Source organism: Balaenoptera musculus, chromosome 4 (assembly GCF_009873245.2).
Source record: "Balaenoptera musculus isolate JJ_BM4_2016_0621 chromosome 4, mBalMus1.pri.v3, whole genome shotgun sequence".
Lineage (NCBI taxonomy): Eukaryota > Metazoa > Chordata > Mammalia > Artiodactyla > Balaenopteridae > Balaenoptera > Balaenoptera musculus.
In genome coordinates, this window is record NC_045788.1 from 99,217,180 (window position 1) to 99,239,943 (window position 22,764).

Consider the following 22,764-nt stretch of genomic DNA (forward strand, 5'->3'; position numbering starts at 1 on the left):
CTGCTATGTATGAACAAGAACAAGACCAACTACAGTGAGAGACTGTTGTCAAGCAAAGACTTAAAATATTTTAAGTAGTTAAAATATTTTTAAGTATTGTGAAATATTTTCATGAGACACATGAGCTCAACAGCAAGTGACAATTTTTCTACATACAGTACCTTGAAAAACTCAGAATGCTGTCACTTAATTTAGTTTGAAAACTAAAAATTAGCAAAGAACTGGGATATAACTTGCTTCTCTCTTATGCCTTTTAAATTCTGATGAAGCAATTTTGTTTTCTCAAATATAACAGTCCAGCTAAAATACATGAGTTATGATACACTTCAAAGAACAAAGTAACCTCTGGTATTCTCTCTTATGCCTTTTAAATTCTGATGAAGCAATTTTGTTTTCTCAAATATAACAGTCCAGCTAAAATACATGAGTTATGATACACTTCAAAGAACAAAGTAACCTCTGGTATTTTTTAAAACAATCTTTCACAACCTCAAAACACTGATTTTCTTAATAAACTTTTAGATCATTTCATGACCCAAAGCACTACTTCACTAGTTAATAATCAAAATAACTTACCTCTGTGAATGAGCTTAATCGGCCTGAGGTGTCTTGAGCACGGAAATATTTTGACACTGGCTCCTGAAAAATTCCACCAAATCTGGCTCCTTTTTCTGAGGAATGGATTTTGGAAGTCTGCAAATACTGATGATAAGCACTCTTTAAAGAAGAATGTAGTTTGGAAGTAAGGTCAGATTTTTGTAGAAATGAGGCCTTTTCTGGCCACAGACCAATCTGCAGATTAGAGGTAGCAGGCTCATCTGACATCACATAAGGACTCTTAGAAACGCCAGTACTTTCCTGGTCATCATCAGGGCAAAATGCGATAGAAGAATCTGGCAGCTTGAAGATAACAGTTTCCCGCCTTCTAGCTCTGAGACTTCCTTTATGCAATGGCTCTTCCTCCTCTTCCTCCTCCTCCTCTTCCTCTCCTCTCTGTCTGTCATCTTCATCAAAATTCATCTTTAAACGCTCCGATACTGACTGGAGAAGCGATAAAACAGAAGAGGGCTGGTTTGCACTCTCTCTTGATTTCGCGGAGCCATGATGACCAGGTGAGATTTCGCTGGATAGAATGTCCTCCTGAGAGCTGTCATCCTCATAAATGGGAGACAAAGCTAAGGGATAAATCTTGTACCTTTTGGCCTCTACTGATAAGAACATTTCTGAACTATCATCATCGAATGTCTCACCTAATTTAGTTTCCTTTTCAAAATGATGGACGAGGTCAGTTCTACTCTCAGACCTTTCACACGCGAAAACAGGCATGCTGTTGGTAGATGTGTCAGCAATCAGGAGGGAATGTGTTCTTACTTCTGCAGTAGCGTACTTGTCCTCATCTTGAAGAGGCTCTTCATATAATATAGTAAAGGAAGAATTTTCTTGTTCATCCTGAGAAATGAAGACTAGGTTAGGCGCTTCCTTTTCAGGTCCATAATCTAGATCTTTTATTTTCTTATGTACTGCAGTAACAGAGGTTCCTCTGTCTAGCTTTCCTATGGTAGCCTCAGGTTGAAAATCTGGCATTGCTAAGGCCGGGTAGCTTTCATAATCCTTACTTAGCGTAGGTGATTCATAACCCCTGAAAGAGGCGAGTCTAGTGTCAAACGCTATCAAGCATGCCTTCATTTCAGGAGGCTCCTTCTCCATTTCTCCACCACTCCCTTCAGCAACCTCTTGGGCTGCTTTTTCAGCTTCAAATATGGGAGGCGTGGCCTCTCCTTGTGTAACGGGCAATTCTAGATCTGTTCCATATATTTTCTCAATGTTTACCACTGTGGACAACACTTTATGCTTCCTGATAGTCCCATCAGAATTTTCTGGGGATGTTCTTTCCATTTCTATCTTAGAGGGCATGGACACAATCGTCCCAACTGTCTCTTTTGCATCTCTCTTACATGCTTTTTCCATTTCTAAGGAAGCAGGTACTGCCTTCTTGAGTGCTTCTTTCACTTCTAACACAAGAGGTACCATTTCAGTTTTCCTAATAGCCCCTTCGGCATCCTTTTGGTAAGTGTTTTCCATGTCCATCATAGGTCTTTCAGTCCTTCCAGTGATCCCCTCACCATCTTTTTGGTAGATATTTACTTCTAATGTAATGGGCATCACCTCAGTTTTGTCCATCTTTCCTCCAGCATCTTTTTGGTAAATATCTTCCATTTCTAGGGTAGCAGGTATCATTTCAACCTTTTCAGCAGTCCCCTCAACAGCTTTGTGGTAGAAATTGTCCATTTCTGACATAACCAAAGTCACCCCGGTCTTACCAACATCCCCTTCAGCGTGCTTTTGGTAAATATTTTCCATTTCTAATGTAACAGGTGTCACCTCAGCCTTTGCAATATCCCCTTCAGCATCCTTTTGGTAAACATTTTCCATTTCTAACGTAGCAGGTATCACTTCAGTCTTTCCAGTGATTCCCTCTGCATCTTTTTGGTAGACATTTTTCAGTTCTGACATATCAGGTGTCATGTCAGTTTTGCCAATATCCCCTTCAGTATCCCTCATTTCATAAGCTTTTCTCATTCCTAAGATGGCAGGTAATTCCTCAGTTTTTTCAATACACCTCTCAGCATCCATTTGGTATGCTTCTCTCATTTTAAGAATTTCAGTTGCTGGCTCAGTTTTTGAGGTACGCAATTCAGCATACTCTTTATGTGCTCTTCCCACTTCTGACATAGGGGGGACTGCCTCATATTTCATAATATTCAATACAGCATCCTTCTTATTTGGTTTTCCCATTTCTACCATGGAAGGTATAAGCTCAATTCTTCCTATATTTACTTCAGTATCCTTCTTGTGTACTTTCCCTACTTCTGACACTGCAAGGGATGCGCTTTTATTACCGTGTCCTGGCAAGCTTTTTTCAGATATACATAAAAGAGTATCAGACAAACTGCTTGTAGATGTCTCAGGTACATGGATGCCATCATTCACAAATGGAGGCCATGTGTAATTTAATACAAGAGTTCTTCTTTCCTCTGTCTCAGTTTTGTGATTATCAACACACTTTATTTCCATTTTTTCTTTACAGTCCTCGTTGAGAAACGAATGTGTTTTTGCCTTATCATCTAACCCTGTATGGGGTGTGTCTTCAGCTAGTAAAACAGTATCTGACTCCTGCAAACTTATACTATCAGACTGTCCACCTCTATTTCCTGAAAAAGGGGATTTTTGGTAGAGAACAATTTCTCCTCCTTTAATTGACTCTGTGTCACTAACTAAGTTACTTACAGCAAAGAATCTACCTAATACTTTTTCACTAATTTCACATGTGCTTTGATTTACTGCCTGTTCTGACACCAAGAACTCCCTTACCATATCAAGCGGCTTAACACTATCACTCTTCAGAATTTTTGAAGTATTAGCCTGAAGTTCAGAATCCCGGGTACCCTGAGCATCATTTGCTAAGGTTTCTTGGGCTGAATAAATAATCTCATTGACTAATCCCCTAGCTTGATCTTCTAACAACCAAGATACATTCATTCTATCAGAATCAAAAAGGAGACTCTTCTCACCAACCATAGGTGAAGCACAAGCCTTTTCTTCCCCTTGGACTTCAGACATATTTTCCATGGCCCGCTCTTCCAAATGCTCCGTCAGCTGGATCCCTGTCCGTGTCACTTCTGATGGGTTTTTCTCAGGGATGTCTTCTCTTAGGGTACTTGGATTCATTATGCTGTCTACGGCTATATACTCCTGGCAGGTACCAACTGTGTGTCTGGATTTTAGCTCTTCCCTGACAGAATTAAAGATCTCACCAATCAATGTATCAGCCTTTTTACATAAACCACTTTCGAGGTCCAAAAGTTGCTCATGTGCTCTCCTGCTTGCTTCTATGTGCTCAGCAGATGCTTCAGAACACTGCTGGCTTGAGCTGTTAACTGACGCTGGGGCCCCAGCAACTGCTGCAGTCTCTGCTTCCATAGGATTCTCAAATTGGGCAGCAGTTGGGAAATCAAGTGATACCATCCCAGTATGATCCCCAAAATGGTCCTGAAGTGGGGTGACTTCTGCCCCTGTTGGGATAGATGTTTCAAATTCCAAATAAGAGCTATTAGGGTACAGCAGGTTAGTTAAGGAGGCACCTTCATGTGGGACATCTATGGTAACTTTTACAGAACTAAAATTATTTGGGGGATTCTGTGAACTTGTAACCGTGCTAACTTCTTCAGAGTTACTGGAGGAAGAAGGCATGCCATCAATACCACCACTTAGGAAATGAGCACGCTCTTTCTTTCTGTGAGATGAGGCTCTCTTTTCTGATCTCAGCACAGAAGGATTAGTACGAAAATTTGAATCCTCAGATGCAAACGCATTTTTTTCCAGACTCATACCAGAACCCAGAAAAGGTGCATTTACTTTTGTGCTGTCAGTTTCTTGGAATTTTGGGGAAGTATTAGTTAAACTGAGTTCTGCCATTTGTGAAAAACCAGAAATCTTTTTGGTCTCACAAATAACTGAAGGTTGATGAATCACAGAAGGGTTGGCTTTGCAGTTCTGTGCCATTTGCCTAGTGACTTTTCCATCATGAACAGGAGGTAAAGTCCCAAGTATATGACTTTGGAGACGAGCAGGAGGATCACCTGAGGCTTCCACCTCTGTTTCCTGTGTACCTTGATATTTGGAGGCAGAAGGAGAAACCTCAGTTTGGCAATTCTCTTTAAGGCTGGCATCTGAATATTTCTCTTTAATCTCTTTATGACCCACTAACTGAAAACTTCTGTCCTGTTCAACTTCTAGGGAAGTCAATTCTGATAAAATAGGACTCGCTGGCACATCTGTAATTTCAAGTGGAGAAGAGATTTTATCCTGAGAAATGTCTCTGGGCTCTGTTTGGGGAACAGGTATCTTGGAGAGACCTAGAGTTTTTCCTCTTCCAGAATGTGACCCAACAGGAACGCTGTTCTGATCATCAACTTCAGATGTTGATAACATTTCTGCAAGGTTATCAGTTTTGGTTTCCAAGGAGAAAAAAGAATCAGACTTGCCTATAGTGCCCTTACTTGCTTTGGTGTTTGACAGCATTAACTCTGCTTTATCACGGTCTTGAGATGAAGTGGAACTGTGGTCCTTAGAGAGGCTTTCGGACTCACAGCTCAAGTCCACTGCAGTTAAGTGGGTGTCACTGGCTTCAAGACCTAGTGGAAACTGGCATTTTTCACTATCAGGAAGAATTTCCTTGGACTCAAGAATTGCAGATGCATGCTCAGGATGAAGGCAAGCAGGGAGACTCTTCCTGTCTGTGGCCTCAGCATGATTTGCCACATTTTCTTCTTGACACTTACTAGGCTGATGGGAAATACCAATGATGTTGACATCCCCAGTTTCAATGAGCACAGAAGGACCTTCATTCTTTAAAATAGGAATATCCAACCTGCTCAGCATGCCAACTCGGGAAACAAAGGTAGGAGATGAAGTATTGAAATCTGATTTTTTATGGTCAAGGTTAAGAGATGTCCTGGCATCAGGTGATGCTTTGGCTTGCTGAGGACTCTCAGAGTCAAGAATAGATTCTGAAATGTGATTTCTATCCAGTTCAGGTGATATTTTATTTTCTAAGCATGCTACAACTGCTAATTCACTGGTGTGTTTTACAGAGGCAGCATCCTTTTGATTCATTCTAATAATGGGAGGCGTTTTGCTATGTGGCCTAACAAGCTTTTTGGCTTCTGTTACCAACAACTTGTCAGTACCTTTGGGTAACGACTCGATTCTATCTTCCGGAGCTTTTACATGACTTGAAGTTATGGGTGCACCGACTGAGGTGCTTTCTGTTTCTTGCTTGATTTCTCTAGGAGCCAAATTTTCCTGTGTGTCCAGGGCAGACAATCTGTTTTCTTCACTTACAAGTTCTGCGTCTGTTACGGCATGTCTCTGGAGAGCAATGTTGCTGGTGTGATTGGCAGCGTGCTTTGACGAGTTACCTTCGGTGTGCTTGTCAGAACACTTCCTCTCTAGCCACTGCAGAGCTTCACGCTGAATTGATTTATTTGGACTTGGCAAATCTGTATTTCCACGTTTGGTAGTGTCACTCCCATCAGACTTACTACCGGAGAGGTCGGGAATAGCAGGGTTCTCAGGCTCAGCACACTCCTTTCTTTGCACCACTGTCCCATCACTCATCATCGAGCTGTTTTCTATCACCGTAGTTTCTGGTGTTGCTGTCCTCTGCAAGTCTGGACTGCAAGGAATTTTGCTACTGTTACTTTCTGTAAACAATGCTGAACATACCAAATTTCTGTCAGTCTGAGAAACTGGTATACAACTTAAGTGGTGCTGTGAGTCAAATTCTCCATCGGTGGAGCTAGAGTTAGTCTCAGAACGGGATGACCGACTTCTCTCAGGTCCCCCAGGATCGTTTTTATTTAAAACATCCCTAGAAGAAGCAGTGTTAGACAGTTCTCGGTTGTTTGTTGAATGGCTTTCTGGGTTGATATTTGTTTTATTATAATCAGAGTCTTCTATCAGGCCTTTAAGCACTTGTCCTTTCACAGAAACGTCTGTGCTAGCTGATGACAATGACACCATCCCGGCCTCTATCTCACTTCCAGCGCCAATATGTGTGCTCGTACTAGAGTCGGAACTTTCATTTTCTCTGTCAAAGGGATTCAAGGTTTCCAGCGCCGTCTGCTGCTTCAAATACTTCCTAATTTGTCTGGGGCCTCGGTACGTTGCATATGTTACTAAAGGCCTCTCTGGTTTACCATCCATTTGTCTGCAAAAAGAAATAGCATGAGAGTATCAGGAAATATAATTAGTAACACTTAACAGTAATTCCAGAAATCATGGTGAAGTATATCTTTCAAACACTCCTATTCTTCATATGTCCAAACTTGGGAAGGAAATCCTAGAATATTTTAGTTCAACCTATCTTTATTAAGCATAATACAGACGTGACCAGCAGCACTTGAATGTTAAGCCAGCATGAATGTCTGAGCTCCTCAGAACTGTCCCTCTCACCTGATTACATCTGTCTCTCTCACGGTGGTTAATGGAGAGAACATGGGCTGACAAGCCTGAGGCTTGAGTTCTACCTCTGACCTCCAAGGAGTTTTTGACTAGAAGGAACCACATTGCCTTTGTGCCTCATACTGGTACCTCATGGCTAATCACTGATTTCTCCACCATATCAGAGCATCATAGCGAGTTTCTCTTCCTTAATTTAGATGTGAATTTGGAACAGCAACTTTTAGCACAGAGTTAGAGAAGTTGTAAAGAAAACACCTGGCAAGATGTCTAGCCTGCAGTAAGCACTCAATATATATTTAAGTCAATAAATGACAGAATTGCCTTAAAAATCCTTTCTCCTGTTAAGTTCTTCAATTAGCGGAGTAAGTATTAAACTGGCTGGGTGAATGCAGAAATCAAAAAAGATTTCTAGCACAAGTTCCCTGCTTTTTCTCAACCCTAGCATAAAGTTCCTGATGTCCTCAGCATCTAACTTCTTTTGGAGAATCTACCCCTGGGAGCTCTGATGCTATGCTATGCTGCCTTACAGCCCTTAACACACACCTTTCTCTCCCCTTCAATTCCAGCCCCAGACAGAAACTTCTGTCCTCTAAGACTCAGTTCCCAAGTTATCCCCAATGCAAACCTACCCCAGGACCCCGTTACTGCTAGAACGGGCAGTTAGCCTCTGATCTGTGGGGACAAAGGGCCCTGAGTACATCACTTGCCATATTAGATTATAAAGATCTATGCACTGACTTATTTCCCCACTAACCTAGTGCCTATTTGAAGGCAGGCACTACATCTTCCTCATTTTCATATTTTTAAGTGCCCTACATAAGATTTGGCAAATGATGTATGTTTAATAACTTTCTGTGAATTAATGAATGGCTAAGTAAAGCAATGATACTAAATGCTAAGTAATTTGTTTCTGACTGTCTTAATCCTTATAGATGATACAGAAGTGTTTTCAATTCTGCTCTCCAGTTACATTTTAGGGTCCCAGCTACAAAAATGTATGGTAGAAAAACTTGATGTATGCTCTAATTTTTTCAAGTTAAACATATAATTAACAAAACATTATAGAGGGGGCTTCCCTGGTGGCGCAGTGGTTGAGAATCTGCCTGCCAACGCAGGGGACATGGGTTTGAGCCTTGGTCTGGGAAGATTCCACATGCTGCGGAGCAACTGGGCCCGTGAGCCACGACTACTGAGCCTGCGCGTCTGGAGCCTGTGCTCCGCAACAAGAGAGGCCGCGATAGTGAGAGGCCCATGCACCGCGATGAAGAGTGGCCCCCACTTGCCACAACTAGAGAAGACCCTCGCACAGAAACGAAGACCCAACACAGCCATAAATAAATAAATAAATAAATAAAATTTTTTAAAAAAAAACATTATAGAACCCATATGAATAACTAAGAAATCCAGTTATCAGTATTCCAGTATATAAAAATGACATATTTTCTCCCCTTTATTTTTTTAATTTTTCAATAAATTTATTTATTTATTTTTTATTTTTGGCTGCGTTGGGTCTTCATCGCTGCGCACGGGCTTTCTCTAGTTGCGGAGAGCAGGGGCTACTCTTCACTGTGGTGTGTGGGCTTCTCATTGCGGTGGCTTCTCTTGCTGTGGAGCATGGGCTCTAGGCACGTGGGCTTCAGTAGTTGTGGCTTGCGGGCTCAAGAGCACAGGCTCAGTAGTTGTAGCACTCGGGCTTAGTTGCTCCACAGCATGTGGGATCTTCCCGGACCAGGGCTCGAACCCGTGTCCCCTGCATTGGCAGGCGGATTCTTAACCACTGCGCCACCAGGGAAGCCCTCTCCCCAACTTTAAAGCAACACCATGAAGAATGCTAGGTTTGTCCACATGATAGAACACAAAGTAAACCTCTGACACGTAAAATCTCAATTAACTGTGCCCCTTAACGTAGTTCTTGAATTTTAGCTGAAATAATTTATTTCAATCTATATAATTGCTGGCCTCTAAAATCCTACCACACCACTATTGTAAAAATTTGTATTAGTTACATTCATTTTACTGTCTATTTTAAAACAGCTACAGGAGATGTATAGAGAAAAGCTTTGCCTTGGAGAAGTGATTTTAGCTGCTACACAAATTTCAGGCTAGATCAAAGACAGTTATAAACAAAGTTAAAAGTTGGATAAGGGAACCTATCTAATAAAACATACAAGAAAAAATATATATATAGGTAAATTAATGTTACTGGTAAAATCCTATATCAAAATGCATAAATTATTTAGAAAATACAAGAGCCTTTCAGAACAATACACAAAGATCCAGAAGTATGAACAGATGACAAGAAGTTTTATTGTTTGATTTTTCTTTCAAAGCTTTTAAATTTTGTACTTAAAACCTACTTTCAAGGCTGCAAATTTTTTTTCCCTAAAAGATCACCAAAATGTACATGATGTCCAAAGAAATAAGACTCGAGAGATAAGGATCGGAAGTTTATTCTTCAAGTATGGTAAACTCAGGTTCTCTTACTACCAACTCCATCCTAATGAGACGTCAAGGCGTTTTATTCTACATCAATCCAATAATGCGACTTTTGCTCTAAAAGAACTTCTATTAAAATAAAGCACAGAGAAAAATCCACTCCAGAAAAAATTTCATTTCACTGTAAGAATGCCTTTTGGTAGTTTTGGAGTCCTTTTTGGGGGAGGAGGGGCGGATAATTGTTTTCCATTCCCGTCTTGGGAACTTTCTGGTTACTGTCAACTAGAATGATGAAACTGATTTATATGAACCAGTATAAATTTCTAATGAAATAATCTCCCTCAGCACCCTAGGTGGAAATGTTATATGCTTGTGACTAAAATATGTACCCTTTATACTAAACAACTATATTATCATGTTTAAAGCACTGAACATCAAAGTTTCAAGCTTAGCTTCATGTATTATAATTAGTCCTTTCAGGTACTAATGAGCTACACTCACATGTTGTAAAGGGTTAGTCATGCCAAGATAGTCTGTTTTCTACAACATTCTTTCACAGGTTGTAGTTGAGTCTTCATAATTGAATAGTATTAAGAACATAAAACTGTCCTTTAATTAAGGTTTTCCCTAATAAAGAAAAATAGAAAGAAAATGGAAATGTCAAAAATACATAACTTTACAAACTAAAGATGGAAAATTAAAAAGGTTTATTTTCACAAACTGAATAAAGAACATATTCATTTCATGTATTATGCAATTGTGCATGGGATCTGTAGCTTATCCAATATAATTAGAGATATGTGATCCAAACAATACTAAGAAAAAAGTAAAACATCTAGACATTTCAAATATTTAAGGGAATAGACATACATATTGAAAATCTGGAAAGGTTTTTATGCATTTCAGCCCAAACATAACTACCTATCACGTGAACGTTTATTAAGCCTCCAAGTACTACGTATGGCTGTAAACTTAATACATCTGCTACTACAAAGGTCAACCAAAGACATGTGTCATTCTTCAAAGAAAATTCTATAAAGGCAACCTGAAAATAATAGCGTTAGAGCAAAAGTATTCAATATATCTAATTCACTTTAGTAAGTATGATTAAGCTACTTTTTTAGCATTAAGATTTATTTCCTTTCAAATTACATAGTTAAGAATATCTTCGGGCTTCCCTGGTGGCACAGTGGTTAAGAATCCGCCTGCCAATGCAGGGGACACAGGTTCAAGCCCTGGTCCAGGAAGATCCCACAGGCTGCGGAGAAACTAAGCCTTTGCGCCACAACTACTGAGCCCTTGTGCCACAACTACTGAAGCCCACACGCCTAGAGCCTGAGCACTGCAACAAAGAGTAGCCCCTGAGCGCCACAACTAGAGAAAGCCCACACAGCAACGAAGACCCAATGCAGCCAAAAATAAATAAATTAATAAATTTTAAAAAATAAAATAAAACAGATCCTTATCAGTTACAAATGAATACTTTTATGTTACACAAAATGTCTAATGGACTCAACATTGTTATAAACATTTGCTGGATAGAAAATGTTCCTTCTAGCTCATGTGAGTAAAAGAAAAACAAGTTAGTGCTCATTTGTAAATCAAAGAAAGAAAAAAGGGGTGGTGAAATGCTCCTTAAATTTGTTCAAGATTTGTTTCTTGGAGCTGTGGGAAAGGTTCAAAAGGCTAATTTCATGAATAAAGTCAATTTAATTTATTTTCTTAACCCCTTTAATTGGATTCCACAAAGAAAAGATATTGATGGAATGTGAACACAAACTGTAGGATTATTTTTGTTCCCAAAATGCAGATATTGAACACATTGCCTGTCCTACTACAGAAGAATTCAGACAACAGAAAACACTCCCATTTAAGGAAGTCTTAAATCAGAAATAAATTGTTTACTATGACAAAGTTAGCACCTAAAAGGTATTAGTACCACCCCCTAAAATAGCTCAAAGGGCCCTAGATATGTGTATGGTACACAGAATCATATAATTTTTCAGCTAGTAGCAGGGACGTTACAGAATACTTTTTCTAAGCCCCTTAATGAACAGTGGTAGAACTAAGGCTCAAAAGCTAGGTCCAAAAGCTCAGTTTTTTTAGATAAGTAGATTTTAAACTTACTTTCTTAGCAAATCATTGGTTTCCTGTTCACTGTCTTGTGTTGTATCCAAAGAAAAGGCATCTGAGAATTCAGCTGAGTTGGACTCTTGTGCTTCTGCTGGAAGTGCCAGGGTTCCCAGGGAGCCACTGACAACAGCCCTCTCCCTTTGGACCCCTTCCTCAGGATGGTCACTGGGATTTCGTAAGTCTTTCTCAGTTTTGTCATGTTCACCTTTGAAAGAAGATTGCTTGGCTTCACCAAGAGATGATTTTCCTGAGATATTGAATAAGTTACCAAGAAACTGAAAAAAGCTTTCTTTCGGCTGTTTATCGCTTTCTCCCATTTTGGCATCTGAAGTGGAACCGGAAAGGTCATTTGGCTTTTTGGAATCTTCCTGTGTTGGAAGAGTGATTAGCTTCTCAGCATGGTTCCTTTTGTCCTCACTTTGGGGAATCTTTGAAAACAAAATAGAGAATATTAAGCAACATCATTTAAAAAATGACATAGGCTAACTGATAACCTATTACATGACACACTCTGTGCCAGACGCCAGGGATACATCTGTGAATAAGACAGATGGTTTCTGTTCCCTAGTAGTTTACAAGCTACTGAAGGGCACCGTCAGCGCAACTTTAACAAAGCTATATAGTAAATGTCACAAAGGGGGAAGTACAGCCCACGTGGGGACCCAGGAGTAACTAGTCCAGATTCGGTTGCGGCGAGAGCAGAGGAGGTAACTCAGGGGGTACTTCCTAAAGGAAGTGCCCTCTGAAGGAGACCTAAGAAGTGCCTATGTGATGCCTGTGCACCTCCCTCGCTCTCTGTTCTCCGCTCCCTGCGCCTTCTTCTCCCCGTCTCTCTGCATTTAGAGAGGTGTCAGCTTCTAAGGAGTTTAAAATGACTGGAGGTAAGAGTGTAAAATGAGAAGAGCAAAAAGTAAGTATGGAGAGATAAGTAAAAGGACAGATCATGGCAGACCTCAGAGGTGTTTAAATTTAGCCTTTATGATTACAGAGCTAATGGACAGTATTTTCACACACTCGGTACCTCAGACAACACCTAAATAGACTGCATCATTTCAGTACTGTGTTAACCCCTGAAGCTGCCACACGGTGGAGAACTGTTCCTCAAGAAGATGAGGAAAGACAGCAACATGGTGCATCAATTTAGAGGAAAAGCCCGCTACAAACTCTTCAAGGTAAAACACAAAGCCCTGATATGTGCATTAATGCAAACGGTGGGCAGCACCGGGAATTCCTGCAGACGTTAGTTAAACACTTTCAGGGGTGCATTCTACCTGCTCGTGATTAACCTACTAGTGAAGCGAGCTCCCATTCACGCGCACTCTGTGTGAGGAGACCGAGCTGCTCCGTCAGAGTGCGCGCTGGCATTCCCGGGCACACTGCTCCTGAAAGCTTCGTTAGCTTCAGGCCAAGGGCCGGCTCAGCCGGCCTCCCCAGCATGCTTACTCACCTACTTGTAAAAGGAATGCGGTCTGACAGTATCTGTCAGATGTCACACTCACTAGTCCTTATAAAAGGAAAGCTCAAGTGTGAGTCAGAAAAATATCAGGACACCAAGGTGAGACCAACTTAGGCCACTGTAGGTTCACAGGAAAAAGTTTTGTAAGAAGCTGATCTTCAAGAAGGCAAGAACATCATAAGTATAACGTCATTTGTTCACCTCCCTTCCCTGTTTTAATCCAAATTCAAAACAGTTTAAAGGAGTGTTCCACTAACCACTAATAATATTTGGCATATGAATGGTTGAGAAAATGTTTAGAACCCATTGGCCCAGGAAATTAATTTCAAGCGAACAATATCTTTTGTTTGTTCCCACCTTAGAAGTCAGGGATATTTTTGAGTAAACACACAGCATAGCATTTTTCTATGTGTGACGTCCTTAATATAACTTGTGAGTCTCTACATTTAGAGTAGCACCAGCCTTCCAGAGTCACTCAAATTCTCACCTTTTACTGGTTTCAACGGCAACTCAATCCCATGTGCCTCCACCTCATCCACCCAGCCTCCTGCTCTTTATGCAGGTCTGCCCTATAAATTAACTGCGTCTTCTCCTCGTGTTGACAGCATAAATGGCCTCTCGGTACAGCAGTAGAAAATATGCTAGTTGACATTTTGAAAGTGATCATGTGTATGAAAGACATATATTTTTTGCCTTTAACTACTCCATTTAATTTGTTGTAATGGCCATCCACAATATTTCTTCCTGCTTCAAAATGAACTAAGACTGCAACACGAAGAGAACAGTGATTTGTTTTCTGCAACGAGTATGATCACTCATCCTGGGAGGCTACCCGAGGAATGTGAACTACAGGCTGCTCACTAAAATAACACAAATATTCCTAAAATGCTTTAGAGGTTCACAAAGGAGTTCTACAAAATTGGGGCAATGGTTTTTAAAAAAGGAAAACTTAGAGAACATGGAAATTAAATTTTTTGACATCCATAAAATCTCAAGACAAATAATTTGTCAAAAATACTATTTCACTGTCTCAATTATTTTTACTTGACAATTCCTTTCAAAATATAATGGACTGCTGTCTCAACAAGGAAAATACATTTTGCTAAACCAGTGAAAGCCTTCCCATTTAACGTTTTTACAGTGATACATATAAAATTCTTAAAAATCACTTCTTTCGGGCTTCCCTGGTGGCGCAGTGGTTGAGAATCTGCCTGCCAATGCAGGGGACACGGGTTCGAGCCCTGGTCTGGGAAGATCCCACATGCCGCGGAGCAACTAGGCCCGTGAGCCACAACTACTGAGCCTGCGCGTCTGGAGCCTGTGCTCCGCAACAAGAGAGGCCGCGACAGTGAAAGGCCCGCGCACCACGATGAAGAGTGGCCCCCGCTTGCCGCAACTAGAGAAAGCCCTCGCATAGAAACGAAGACCCAACACAGCCAAAAAAATTAAGTAAATAAATAAATAAATAAGTCAGGAGCTCTTTAAAAAAAAAAAATCACTTGTTTCTCCTTCCCCTCAATTATCACTTCTTTGCTATTCCAGAATCCCTGTATCTTAAATGTACTTCAGAGCATTTTAATGCCTTAGTTGCTTAATTTCTGCCTACTAATCTTATGAGAAATTTGTATCAGTAATTAAAATACCTTCAACAACACCACCAAAAAACTATTTAAATTTAGAGACAAAAGTTAGCACGAAAGAGCACTGCTATTCAAAGTTAACACAACAAACCCAGGATTTATATAACTACATCTTAAAATGTGATATAAAATAGCTGCTCTTTGCCCTCAGCCTAGACAACAATGAAGTTCAGCCTGCCACAAGCTAGGGCCAATGTCACCCGCCAATAGGACTGTCTGCCACTGTTCCAATGAGTACTAGAATGAAAGCACTCGGGATTCAAGCAAACATTAACAAAACATCGATTCCAGTTGCCCTCAAAGATGTTGGGGTTACGAATATAACATATAAAGGCTACTAATGAAGGCATATGTATCTTGGGAATTTAATTTTTTTTCCCCTTCATACTCAATATGTTGTAACGCAGTGTCCTTAGGTCCAAATTCATCCATCTATCTATCTATGCTCTTTGCTATGTGCCCAATACAGGGAAACACAGGAAAGCATTAAGTACAATGATTAAGAAGACTCAGCTGTGGAGTCAAGGAACTTACAGTCTAGCAAGATACTCATCATTATATCACTGTGTGGGGCACAGGAGAGATATGGACACAATGGAAGACAAAATTAATTTGGCTGGGGATGGGCAGAATCCACTACACGGAGGAGGTGATGTCTGAGCTTGCTCCTGAAGGGTGAGAAGAGCGTTCAAGACATAAGGTAGCGCCTGGGTCGAGCACACAGAAGTGTGAAGTACATTTATTACGGCAGGGCCGTGGATGAAGAAGACTGGGGCACAGAGGATAGAGAATGAAGTCGATAAGATGACCAATTAGAAGTGGAGGGTGAGAGATAACAAAGTCACAGATGATTAAGTTTTCTAAATTGGGAAACTATCTAAGTAGTTAAGACAAAAATGGATTCGGGAAAGAGAAGGAAAGGTGAGATTAGAGCCTTTGTGGGGTTTGGGGGAGGTGAGGCAACAAACTAGATGTCAAACGTGTAGAATCTGTGGTCCCCTGGTGAAGCAGTCAGAGCACAGTTAAGAACACAATTTGGCGATACACAGTGTGTTCAGGGGAAAGGGGGACCAACGAAAGAGCCTTGGGGAGAAAAGATTAAAAGGCAGGCACAAAGAAGAAAACAATCAGTGAAAGAGATGGGGAAGGCCAAAACCAGAGCAGTCATCCCACCAGAATGCTGGTCTCCAAAGGCAAACGCCGAAGGATATTTCCAAAAGCAAAGGGGAGCAAATGCCAAACGCCACTGTAAGGTCAAGAAAGATGAGGACTGTCCTCCTCACTGTTCTTCAAAAACATGAGGCCCACTCATCCCTCGGGAATTGTGCATTCACTCTTCTCTCTGCCTAGAATGTGCTTCCCCCACAGAGCTATATGACTCACACCCACTCACCACCTTCACACCTTTATTAACTGTCATCTCTTCATTTGAAGTTTCCCCAGTCACTCTATCTAAAATCGTAAGCTCCTCCACTCTGAAACGGCCTATATCCCTTCTCTGGCTTATTTTTCTCCTTTGTACTCGCTAGTATCAAATACACACATCTCACACACACATATATTATTTAATATGTTTCTTCCTCTAGAAAGTAAAAGCCACAAGTGCAGGGTTTTTTGTCTGTTTTATTCATTGCTGTTATCTCTAGCACCTTGAAATGTGCCTGACAATAAGGGGTGCTTAAATACTTGTTGGACTAATAAACGAAGGAATGAAGACCATAGAAAAGCCCTAGGAATGCAGGAGAAATAGTCATAACAGCTCAGGAATTTGTGAGTACAGCCCCAAATGCAAGGTGTTAAACAGTGAACACAGAGCAAAGAAATAGGAACACTCGGTAAATAATTCAATAGAAGGCAACACTTTTGAGAGATTTTTTTTTTTAACTAGAGAAAAGGTAAAAAGGTGACAGTTTAAGGTCCAAGACAGAAGAAATGACTTTTTGTTCTTGTTTTGTGGCTCAGCTCTACACCTGGTGGGAAGGGAGTAACGGGTGTACAACAGAAGGATGACGGATTTGAGAAAGGAAAGCAGAAGGTGATGAGATGAAGAGACCAGTACAGTCTCTAATACTCCTAATAAAGGGGAAGCACGAGCCTTGGAGCGGAGTAGGGGCACTTCCTCTTCCAGCTACAGTGATAAGGAAGTGGCTAAAGCCTGAGCAGTTCTGTAAGGGGGAGAAGACTATGAGCAAGGTCCCACAAGTGGCTCTGACCTCAGTAAAGTGAGAGGAGAGATGCTTAGCTGAAGGGACACAGAGGTGGAGCTGGGATCTGAGCTCCCAAAATAGAGAAGACTTGGAAGAGCGTTTGGGGGAATGCAGCAACAGGCTGAGACCAGGTGTACCAAGGAACAGTCGGGGTCAATGTAAATTTTAAGGTATTCATTCTTATATAAATGATGAACAGCGAGATACTACTCTATGTGCGTTGATCCAACAGTGAAAAAAAATATACCAAGAGCCCTGCTTTCACAGAGCCTACATTCTAGGGATGTGAGAACTTATTTTCAGGTCTAATTGGCATTAGTTTGTCACCTCCATCAGCCTCTAACAGGTGGCCGGTGCTGTCCCAACCTGGTGACTGGCACAGGGAACAAGGTCAAGAAGGCCAAGGGGTAGAGAGTGTCACCAAAGAGTCTGTTGAGTGAGAAACAGTGAAGAGCCAGATGGCCCTTCCTTTAGTGTCTCAAGCACCCGGCTCGGTCATCCTCCGCCGCGCAGGCTCTGCCTTCACTGCACGCAGCAGGGACAATCCTTACAACGCCCTGACCTTCAGCTCCTTAGCGTCCTCAACTCCCATGACCTCCACTTCCGCCGGACCTCACTGTTTGGCAACCCCTGACCCTTGTCTTTACCCATAATCACCCAGCCTGTGAATCTCAATCTCAGGCATCCCCAAGTGTTCACACCCTGTCATCTTTCCAGCTCTCTTAACCCACTGTCCCAGGTGCACCCACCACACCAGTCCTCCTGCCTCATCACAGCTTCCGGCCTCTCTCACTCTGTCCCTTTCAGCTCCCACAAATTTTCGTATCTTTTCTATCCAGCCATCAAATATGGCTAACACCCTCAGAGCCTCTTTTGTTTGTTCTCTGGTCATCCCCACCCGGAAAGATTCCAGCTTTATCTTTTCCACATAAGTGAACGCATCTTGCTTTAAAAATCCACAGGGATATGCACAACTATGCAGATGTAGGCTGCCAATAATTCACGATTTACAGCCTCTGCTGGAAATCAGTCTGCAACAGTCCCCATTTTCCACAGCAGCTATTTCAAACCTTTGCCACGCCCCTCAAGCCACGCCCCCTCCACCATCCCATCCGTCGCCCAGCAGAGGCACCTACCTTCTACTTCATGGAGATGCTCTCCTATGGTCCGGCCTCCACCCCTCCTCTACCTGCCTCACAGCACATCTGTCCCACTTCCTTCACTCACCCTCACCATAAAGGGATGAAGGACTCCTTCTCTAAGGATCCACCAGGGCACCACTTCATAACGCTTGATGTCTCCTAAGGAACCCCACTTCCTCGTCTGCCCCTTCTGCGAGCCCACCATCCAAAAGTCTAAGTCCAGGGACAGCCTTCTCCTCTGCCTTCACGACCAACCTCCTTAAAAGGAGTCACCAACCCTCACATCTTCTTTCCCTTTCCTCCCAGTGACTCCTTGAGCCCCTGCAATTTGGCTTCTGCCCCAGTTGTGCTCTGACCACGATCTCTCAGAGACACTGTCCTACTTGCTAATTCAATGCACTTTTTTTCTGCCCTGGTCTCATATGATGTGTCTACAGGAGATGAGACTGAATCTGATCCTGAAAACCAATCTTCCTTGGCTTCCATGACATCACCCTGAGGTTTCCCTTCTTCCTCTCTTAATGCTCTCTCCATCTCCTTCAAGTTCACATCCGTCTAGCCATTCCCTACATATCATGTTTCTCCAACTTCCAGCCCGGGGCTACTTTACCTTCATGATCTTCTTATGAGGTCTCATTTCTCACAGATTAATCAGATGATTGCCAGATTTGTATTCTCAACTCAGACTGTATATCCAACGATCAACCCAACATCCATACCCACCTGGATGCTTCACTGGCACCTCAAACTCAATACATCCAAAACTGAACTTAATCATGCTATGTCTCCATTCTTCCATTTTCTGTAAACTGTAACACTCCCACTTGTTAAAAAGTCAGATGAAACATCAGGACACCATGACCTCTCTCCTAGAATACTGCCAGCAATGAATGACTTGTTTCCTTGCTTCCATTCCTAAAGTTCCCCAGTCTGCTCTCCAGACAAAAGCCACAGCAATCTTTTAGATTTCAAATCTAATCATCCTTAAAGGCCTCCATTGGCTGTGCACCCTTGTCAGGATAAAATCCAAACTCCCTAGCATGGCATTTAAGGTCTTGGTGGATCGAGCCCCCCTCTGATTCCATCTCTTGTCACTCGCAATGCTCACAGTGCCTAATGTCACCATATGCGGTCTTAGGCATTCATGGGAGCCTATTTTCTCCCCCTTCCCCTCTTGCTTCCTCTTTCTCTTACTACAGGTATGTCTTTGCACAAAGCTATTACCACTGCTGAGACCATTTATCCCTTGCCCTCTTTGCCTGGGAAATTCCTACTACAACTCAAAAGCTATTCAGAATGGAAACCGCCTACATATATGCGTGCGTGCGTGTGTGTGTGTGTGTGTGTGTGTGTGTGTGTTCTTCCAATAAACAACTCTAACACCCTATTTTTCCTTGTCACCACAATGTTAGGGCAAGCAACTTTATGCTTTCAGCATGAGTTGGACTATTACCTAGATTACTTACAGTTACCAAAATCTGGCATTCATAAACTAAACCCAGCTGCTTACTAGACAATTCTAGTTAGTTTTCTCCTAAGATATCTGGCCACAACACATTACTTGGCAGAATCATTCCCTGATATCAAGATTGGGTAACTGGTGGCACCTTTCAGCAGGACAGGGAATACAGGAACAGAAGGAAATTAGGATAAAATACACTGAATTCAACTTTGAGTAAGTCAAATCTCATACTCAGTGACCTTCACAGGAAAGGTCCATCAAAGAATTGGCTCCATCATCCTGAAGCTCAGGAGAACACATTGGGCTGGAGGGACAGATGTGATTTTTGTCATTGGCTAAGATGTAGGTAAAATCAACCAGGGCAGGTGTGTAAGGTGAGAAGAGAAAAGAACAAGATGACATAATGTAGGGGAAAACCATTCCTTCTTGTTATGGTATAAACACTTCTCCAACGAAAACACTGGGCCAGAATAATAAATGTTTTTAATTCTATGAGAGCCTCTTGGAGCTCTCAAATCAGTATCTGGCACCTGGGGAGGCAAATTTACTCACAAAAATCTAGAGTATGTACATGAGCCTTCATCCCCAGTTTCCATTTTCATAAGGTACGCCACCACACCACAAAGTAGGACTATTCCAGGTCTATGAGAGGTTGGAGCCGCTGCAAATCAAACCAGATACCATGCAATACATTCAACATCCAAGAACTCTGAGATATCAAGGCCCCAGAGCAGCACCAGCCATATCAACAGGCTTAAGCCCTGGCAGCCCCTTTGGTCATGTGAATGGCGCAGTAACATGCAGTGCAATCTCCACTTCAGGCACCCTGACAGCACCCAGTCTTTATAGAAGCAATCAAGGGTGAGAGTTTTTGACTTCTAGCTAAAGTTCAATGTGCATACATACGTTCATGTATGTCTTCTTTTCAAATGTTACAGAGAATCGATGTTTCTAATAGCTGATTTCCATACTATTCACCCAGAAAAAGTCAGCACCATTCTTAAGCAAAGAGTTAGATTCTAAGTTGTAGTCAGACTGTATATGGCAAGAAGACAGCTCTTTTCCTCAGTACCTAAATTGTGTTGGGTATCGTGCAGTGCAGCACGTGTTATCTCAGTTAATTCTAAAACACTTCTATAAAATAAGGATTGACACCTCCCACTACAGAGCAGCAAACCAAAGTTCAGAGAGGTTGAGTAAATTTTCCAAGGTTAGAAAGCTACCACATGGAGACCTGGGATTTAAGCCCAGATATGTCTGATTCCAAAGACTGTGTTCTTTCCATCACTGCACGTGTAATTTTAAAACTGTTCCAAGGAGGTGCCGTGGCTGGCAGAGGCAGGGAACAGTGGCCGACTCTGAGGCTCCAGGCTACTCATCCCCATCATCAACAGGGGAGCGTTGCTTGAATCTGTTTATATAGGGGCTTCCAAGTCCAACTATAGTTGAAATTTTTAAAAAGAGAGTTCCCGTGTTTGAAAAAGAAAAATTTTTAAATCTTGATATTAAATTGATGTCATATTGCTATTTGTATCGCTGACAAAAAAAGGACAGCAAGCATGCATTAAGGCTATAATTTATTTTTAAAAATTAGTTCAGTAATTAAATTTCTCCTAACCATGCAAACATTAATATATTTAAATTTGACTACCATTTCACCTCTGGCCAAAAAAGAGTTGAAAAAGACCAACAAGGAAAGAAGAGTTACACAAATCAAAATATAAACAAGTGCATAATTTAATATATTCACCTTACTAAACAGTACTGTACCCTCAATATAGGCATTGATATAAAGAACAATTTGTGACTATTTTTATTCAGTGAGATACTCTTGAGCTACAATTCTTCCATTTTTACATATCAGTGAACAGTGGCAACAATAAAACAAAAGCGTGGTTCTTTTTAGTAAATTATTTATGATAATATTAAAAATAAGGGTTATGAATTATTAACAACTAACAGTAATATGCACTAGATTGACACTCCTCGGTTGTCCCTAGAAACATCATAGGCATATAGCAACCAGACATCTCTTAAAAAATACCAGAACCTTCACCAAAGTTGTATGATCAGTTATGAGCAACAATTCTAAAATGGGGCAAGAGTTAAACTTTATATAAAGCAGACGCCAAGCTACTGAGAACAAGCCTAATAATCATCAAGTTATTTAGGCCTGGTTTGGAAAATCTATAACCTATGGTTCAGATTTAATTCATTTTATTTAGCTCATGACTCATTCTGAAAACAGACTTACTGCCACAGCTCTTTTAATTTTTAATAGGATTTCTTTTTGGTAAATTAAGTTTATAAGTATACCTTACAAACTAAGTTCACAAATGGGAAGCACTATGGTATAGAACTGCATCTGAATTCTCCTGCCTCCTCTCAATAATAATATGAGTTTGTCAAGTGACAATCTCTCTGAGATTCACTTTCCTCAACTATTAAGAGATAAATATTCTGGACTTCCCTGGTGGCGCAGTGGTTAAGAATCCGCCTGGCAATGCAGGGGACCCAGCTTCAAGCCCTGGTCCGGGAAGATCCCACGTGCCGCGGAGCAACTAAGCCCATGCGCCACAACTACTGAGCCTGCACGCTAGAGCCCGCGAGCCACAACTACTGAGCCTGTGAGCCACAACTATCGAAGCCCGTGCGCCTAGAGCCTGTGCTCTGCAACGAGAGAAGCCACGGCAATGAGAAGCCTGCGCACCACAACAAAGAGTAGCCCCCCGCTCTCAGCAGCTAGAGAAAGCCCGCGCGCAGCAGCAAAGACCCAATGCAGCCAAAAATTAAATAAATGAAAAAATAAATAAATTTATAAAGAGAAAAAGAGATAAAAATTCTGATTAACACTGGATATAAACCACACACACTGATTTCTTCTCTTGTACAAAACACTAAAATGACAGTAAAGGTTTTTTTTTTAAGTTATAAATACAAGGAGAGGAAGAGAGTAGATATTAGCAGGTAAGAGATTTCAGAAAAAGTTTAGAAGGCAAAAGCAGATGAAGGCATGGTAATTGACCAGAAGAAGCTTCCACCCAAGTGTCTGCAACAGGGAACTTTGATCATAAGGGGGAAACAATCTACAGACAGATTGTCAGCAGACCACCTGGAAAAGCTCAGGATTTGAAGACACTAGGTACTACTTAGGGCAATATGAGACATGGGATTAAGAGCAGAGTTTGGTTGAAAATCTCCAAATGGAATACTTGACCCCCAGGGCTCTTCCTCCATCCCAAGCAGTTAAACGATCCTCCCT

The 22,764-nt window shown here is 41.4% G+C and overlaps 1 protein-coding gene across 4 annotated transcripts in view; it reads right to left on the reverse strand.

Annotated features, from left to right (window-relative positions):
* Positions 1 to 22,764, reverse strand: part of CRYBG3 (crystallin beta-gamma domain containing 3) — a 112,041-nt gene that overhangs the window by 69,119 nt on the left and 20,158 nt on the right. For all 4 annotated transcript variants that reach the window (XR_005019656.1, XM_036849907.1, XM_036849909.1 and 1 more), the window contains 2 exons: positions 11,590 to 12,023; positions 577 to 6,772 (listed from right to left, as the gene is read on the reverse strand). Coding sequence is in view for 3 of the 4 variants with exons in the window: in XM_036849907.1 (XP_036705802.1) it covers positions 577 to 6,772; positions 11,590 to 12,023 (6,630 nt within the window). In the remaining variant the exon portion in view is untranslated. The remainder of the gene's footprint in view (positions 1 to 576; positions 6,773 to 11,589; positions 12,024 to 22,764) is intronic.